The 6,853-nt window shown below is 32.5% G+C and overlaps 1 protein-coding gene across 1 annotated transcript; it reads right to left on the bottom strand.

The window, feature by feature from the left end:
• Positions 1-1,195: 1,195 nt before the first annotated feature.
• LOC115229884 (zinc finger BED domain-containing protein 5-like) lies at positions 1,196-2,194 on the bottom strand. The gene is made up of 2 exons (XM_029800150.1): positions 1,739-2,194; positions 1,196-1,636 (listed from the first exon to the last, which is right to left on the bottom strand). The coding sequence occupies exons 1-2, from the start codon at positions 2,192-2,194 to the stop codon at positions 1,196-1,198; spliced, it is 897 nt and encodes a 298-aa protein (XP_029656010.1).
• Between the last annotated feature and the right edge of the window lie 4,659 nt (positions 2,195-6,853).

The following is a 6,853-nucleotide window of genomic DNA, read 5'->3' as shown; positions in this document are numbered from 1 at the left end:
ATTGTGTGGTGAAAAGGGTTCCGCAGATACATCCATGCTCCCACATTTTTTCCAAGAATTAGATACAAAAGTTGTTTATTATGGTAAAGAAAATGTATTTAATTGCAACGAAACTGCACTTTATTTCAAAAATACACCAACTAAGTCATTTGTACAATGTGGTGAAAATTTGTTTGGTTTTAAGCAGCACAAGGAAAGGGTTAGCCTCTATGCTGCAGTTATCTTGGAGAGAAACTGGAGCCTTTAATTATCGGCAAATATGGAAACCCTCGGTGCTTAAAACAATTCCTGATGTTTTTAACGTCATGTACTTTCTCTAAAAATTCGTGGATGACAACTGAAATTTTTAAAAGCTGGGTTTTTAAATTAAATACCAGAATGCTTACTGAAAACCGAAAAATATTAATGTTGTTGGATAATGCTAGTTCTCATAGACCAGAGGTTCCAAGCTTTTTTTACGCGCCTCCCTTAGAAAAAGTACAATCTTGCGCCTCCCTTTATTCCATAATATAATACAATTATTATTTTATCAAAAACAATTTTTTTAAAAAACAAAAAGTTAATGAGATAATTTTTTTTCCATCTTGGCGCAAAGTTTTTCAAATCTTGGTGTCATCGCAGAGAGTGCTACTCTTAGCTCATTAGTCACTACTAAACGAGTTTGATATTTAGATTTAATTGCAGCTAGTGCAGAAAATCCAGTTTCGCATAAATATGAAGTAGCAAATGGCAAACAAAACTTTCATTGCTTATTCGACAAATTTCATATTCCGTTCTACATTCAACCAAAAAGAAATTGCGGTTCTCTCTCAAATTTTTGTTTCAATAATGTATCGCATGACAATTCTATCAATTTTCTTTTTCAAAAGTTGTCAATGCAAATTGATTATCTTCTTCATCAATAAATGGATTTTGTATCCATTCGAACATTTTACAGTCGAGATCTTTAAAATAGTGAGCAAAATGCTTCAACAAACAATCCAATGTTCAGCAAATATGTCTTTGTTTGCTTCAATGTTCACTATGGCGCAAAAGGTGTTTAAAAGTGGAAACATGTCATAGATATTTTTTTGTATATTTGATTTCCATAATACCAATTTTTTCATAAATGCTTTTATTTTGTCCTTTGAGAGAATAAATGGTTGTGGTCCCTGCATTGATTTATTCAATATACTCAATTTCCCAAAAATGTCAACTAAATAGGCAAATTTGACAATAAAGTCATCATCCCGAACAACTTTGCATCTTCAATATCATTTTCATCAAGAAAATCTGCAACTTGATCTTTGAGTTCAAACACCCTTCTAATCACTTTTGCACGAGATAGCCAGCGTACCTCACAATAGTATAAAAGCGATGTATCTTTTGAATCCATATCTTCACACAGCTTTGCAAAAAGCTTAGCTCTTAAAGGACTGTGTTTTATGTAGTTTATAACTTTTGTAATTTGCGCAAAAATATCGTTCAGTTCTGGACTCATATTCTTTGAGACAAGTGCTGATCTGTGCAGCATGCAGTGCGTCCAGATAATTTCTGGTGCTCTGTTTTTTACAAGAGCTTGAAGACCGATTATTTCTGACATTGACTGTGCTGCTCTTCTGCTCGTCTGTACAAAGTCCAACACAATTGATCCATTCTATGTTATTTTCTTCAAAAAAAGTATCAATATATTAAAAATTTCATTGGCCGTGCTCCTTCCAGGAAATGGTTTGCAAATAATAGATCTTCTATTATGTACTTTCTTCAGCAATCTGACATATGCAATTAAATGTGCATTTTTATTTATGTCAGCTCCCTCATCAACTTGTATAGCAAATTTACAGTTACGTAGTCGAGAAACCAACTGATCACAAAGATCTTCAGATATGTCATCAATTCTTCTAGCGACTGTGTTATCAGCAAGCGGTATTTGCTGTAATTGTTTTGCATAGGATTCGCCAAACATTGCTTCAACCATATCGATAGCTGCTGGCAAAACTAGAGTTTCTCCGATATTGTGCGGTTTCTTGCATTTTGCAATCCTGTAAGAAACTTTGTACGATGCTAGTAAAGCATTTGAAGAGACAGAAACAAGTTTTTTTAACGATTTCGTTTGGTTATCAAACTCTTCTAATTTTCTTTTAAAAAATTCTTCAGACTTATGGACATGTTCAGAATGAATCGTTTCAAAATGTCTTAATTTGCATGGCCTCATACTATCTGCTGCAAGTGTTTTGAGGCAAAGCAAACAGAGGGGTTTTTCCATAGAATCAACAAAGATACGTGTGAATCCTAACAATAAGTAAGATGGAAAGTATTTTCTTGTCTTTGGAGTGGTATTGATTATATTCCAATCATTTTGATTTTTTGAACCATCGTCAAAATCTTATTATTCGGAATTTTCTTTTGCAACCACTCAAGAATTTATTCATGTGTTAAAATTATTTAATTGTCTAATAAATTAATAAATTTTGAAAAAATATAATTTTTAAATTAATAACTCTTATTATCGAATATAGTCACGTTTTTTACATAGATATAATTTTCTAAAAAATGTTTCTGAAATACTTTTCGCGCCTCCCTTGACACGAGTCAACGCCTCCCTAGGGAGGCGCGCCTCCCCATTTGGAAACCTCTGTCATAGACTATCCGATTATTCAAACATTGAATTTTTTATTTCTAAAAACACTACATCAGGGCTGGCCAACCCAAGGCCCGCGGGCCGCATGCGGCCCGCGATGGAGTTTGGTGCGGCCCGCGAGAGAAATTTTGTATGTAGTTAACCTATAAATACATTCAAGAAATTTTTCTTAAGTTTATAAATAAAGATAAATTTTATAAGTTAATAAATTTTAAAGTTTATCTATTTTTGTAGCTGTTATCAATATGAAGAAATAAAAGAATAAAGGATTGTAAAGCTAATAATGGATGAGATGGAGTCAAGAAGCATAAAAAATGATTTATTTGTAATACACTGCTTGATACATCAACACAATTTGTGCGCGCAAGTGTTGTCTATGAACCATGTTATGAGTGTGGTTGTAAGAACTATAAACTTCATTCGTTCTCATGCACTTCAACATCGCCAGTTTAAAGAATTATTGAACGAGTTATATTCTCACTATGGTGATCTTGTGTATTTTTCAATGTCAGATGGCTGAGTCGCGGAAAATGTTTAAAACGTTTTTTCGACTTGAGAGAAGAAATCAAAAGTTTTATGATGCATAAGAAAATGACATTAACTGAATTAAATGATGAAGAATGGATGCTAGATCTGTGCTTTTGGTAGATATAACCGAAAAAATTAATCAATTAAACAAGGAGTTACAAGGACAGGATAATTTGATTACTAATGCATGCCATCAAGTCAAAGCATTTCGAATGAAATTGTCATTGTTTGAATGTCAATAAGAAATGGAAATGATCAACATTTTCCAACGCTAAATCAATTTAAAATCAGCCATTGTAAAAAATTTCTTCAAGTACGCTGATGAAATAAAAAATCTTGCTGCAGCATTTGACAGTCGATTCTCGGAACTAAAAAATATGAGAAAATGTTTGAAACATTTTCTTCTCCATTTCATGTTGACGTTTCTATTGTTTCAAATACTTTGCAGACGGAAATAATTGACCTACAGTGCAACAGTGAACTAAGACTTGTTTATCCTACTATATCCAAAATTGACTTTTATAACAAATATGTGACTGCAGAAAAATATCCCAACTTAAGAATTTTTGCACAAAGAGTGTAAGCTCCTTTGGATCTACTTACGTATGTGAATCATTCTTTTCGAAATTAAAGTTTAGTAAAAGTAGATATAGATCTTCTTTAACAGATAAAAACTTAGAAAACCAATTAAGATGTGCAACTAGTAATTGTGAAGTTGATTTGAAAAAATTAAGTGAAGATAAAGAAAAACAGATTTCTCATTGATACGTATAATTGGACTGAATGCTATTTTACTAAATAAAATCTTATCTGTGTTGTTTTGATATCTATCCTTAGTATGTACATGTATATGCGGCCCGCGGAAAGGATTCATTTGGACAAAGTGGCCCGCGATGCGATTTTGGTTGGCCAGGCCTGCACTACATAGTTAGTTCAGCCATTGGATATGGGCATAATTAAAGCACTGAAGACAAATTACAGTAATTTACTTATCGAATTCGTATGCATTTGTGAAAATAGAAGCAATTTTTTGGAAGCAATCAAAAGTTTCAATTTACGGAATGTGATGCAACTAATTTCTGAAGCCTGGGCCAATGTAACTTCAAATCAAATTCAAAATTGTTGGAAAAAAATTTTTGAGTGTAGATGGGAGGAAACAATAAATATCAATTCGAAGATTCATACGGACTTGACAGAAATGGTGAACGAAGTCTTTGTCGAAGAATTGCTTGAAAGCGAAATAAATTTTTATAATGGGCCTGAATCAACAGACATCATAGATCCACTGACTCTTATTAATAATATGGAGGAAAATATATGCAAACTTTCTCCAGAATTATTAAATGATTTCTACGCCCTAAGGAAAAAAATAATGATTAATTTACGGGATAAAAATCGTTTTGGAGAAAAGATTACGCATTATTTCAAAAAAGTATAACTTATGAACAGTTTCTATCTGTTTCTTGTGAACTATTTTTTACTTAAAGTACTGTTAATTAGGATTATTAGCGAACCTCGGTTTATGATACAACCTCGGTTTATGAGCCACCAAGTGGCTCAAACCGAGGTCCGACTGTATTAGGCACTCGGAGTCCAGGAGGTTCCAAATTGAAGGGAGGGGGAAAGCATCAATCCAAGCACCGCTGCCTGGATGACAGCCTGCACAAGGGCAGGCGAGCCTGTGTTGGTTAAGTTTCGGGGTGAGTTCTTCGTACAAAGAACGACATACAATCTCGTCCCACTGGCGCTGGTAATCTTCGGACTTAGGCCGCCTCGAGTCAAACCGGGCCTTCCGTAAGAGAATAATTTGTGAGTACGAGAACAACATGAACTCAGAGGAGGAAAATATACGTTAATTTATGTCATCGAACTTCTCGGGAGACGAATTTTTATTGTCACAAGTTCAAGGTTTTCGCAATCCTAGAGCAAAGTGCATACATTGTCAATAACATCCACATAGGGAATCCCTTTCCGAATGATAGTCAGGATACCTCCACCAACTTTCCCATTTCTGACTCGACAAACAACAGAAAATCCAGGAAACTTTGGAGTTGGACTGCTGGGCGAGAGTTTAGACTCTAAACTTTAGACTCTTAAAGTAGTACGTCGACGTGGTGTTTATCCAGAAATGTTCGAAGTTCAAGAGGTTTGTTCTTGATACCGTTTACATTGAGCTAAACTATCATAACTGGGCCAGGGTTTGACTCGATGTCTCCACATCGGCGAAGGCCTTCTTTGTTGGTCCATTTTTTACGGATAGGGAAAATGAAGCTCTTTTTCTAAATGCCACCACGTTATCACGTTCAGAATGATATGAGTGATATTATCAAAATTATTGTGGATTTCGGCTCATTGGTTCTTATGAGTAAAGGAAATTGAAATTTCCTTGGAATTGACAATTAAAATTTATTTCTATTTATTAATTTTTTAAATTATTATTTAGAATTGTATCAACTTGAAAAAAATTAATTAACCTATTTTGTCCTGAACACTAAGAGATAAATAATGGACTTACGATTAAGGTAATTTTTCTACTTAGAAGTTTTTTATATTTTTAATAGAAAAAATACAGACAAATTAATTGAATTAGTTTCTATTGTATCAGTTTCTTCTGACAGTTAAAATTTGTTAATAAATCTAGATCGAGTTGAAATAAAACATATCTGGCCGCTAGAATTTGATAAGGTATTACATAAACAGCTAATGTCAATAAAATAGACACTCGTACAAAAAATTATTGAATTTTTATATCAATTTCGCAAAACGTTTGATACATTTATTATATATCTTAGAATATATTCGGATTGTTTTCCATTTACCACGACCTTAACTAGTAGAAATGGTTTATTCACTTTTTGTCATTGTTTACCATGCCGAACTTCTAACATTGTGATATGCATTTTAAGGTTATTTTAATTAAATTCACATTAGTGCATTTTCACGGCATACTCAGTTTTTTGATTTTTTAACTGTGTTGAACTACTTGTTCGTTGATAACCAATTTGATAATCTTAACAATATAATTTGCGCCGCATTAAAAGCTACAAAATATGAAGATCTTTTTCAAACAAAAAAATTTTCACCCCGAGGCATGGTTGATAACTTTTCTTTATCTATATTTTCATTTATAGCTTTCGTTGAAAAATTCTTCTGTAATAACTACAGAAACTTCGAAAATGTTTTTAGATAAAAAAGTATAGTTATATATTTTTACAAATTATTAAAATGGCTCTAAATTACTTTTTAGGGATTCGTTAAGATGATGTGCCAAACAATCAATGTCGACGCTTTTGTTCTTATTTTTGAAGCGTAATTTATTTAAATTTAGTTATATGATAGTATGCTTTTTGAAAAGAATATAATTTTAACTTCAAAATTTATTCATAAGTTAACCTGCTGTATATATGGTATCCTGGACCTTATTCGACCATTTGAATGGTTTAATGAATAATTCGCAAATTTTTTATTTTGATAGGCAATGCAGATTTGTACCTTTATTGCAAGAGGATTCATATTCAGCATTAAGGTTTTTAGTCTTAATCACATATAGTTTTCTCAATCCTTTTATTGTTGGTATTCCATTCAAATCTTTTATGGTAATATAATTAATTCATAATATGTTATTTTCTAGATATTTTTAAAATGTACAAAAATTAACTAATTTTAGAAAATGGCACCTTCTGAATATACAGAAGCACTCACTAT

This window comes from Octopus sinensis, unplaced genomic scaffold (genome assembly GCF_006345805.1).
Source record: "Octopus sinensis unplaced genomic scaffold, ASM634580v1 Contig13764, whole genome shotgun sequence".
Classification (NCBI taxonomy): domain Eukaryota; kingdom Metazoa; phylum Mollusca; class Cephalopoda; order Octopoda; family Octopodidae; genus Octopus; species Octopus sinensis.
This window is presented reverse-complemented; position numbering and strand designations above follow the sequence as displayed.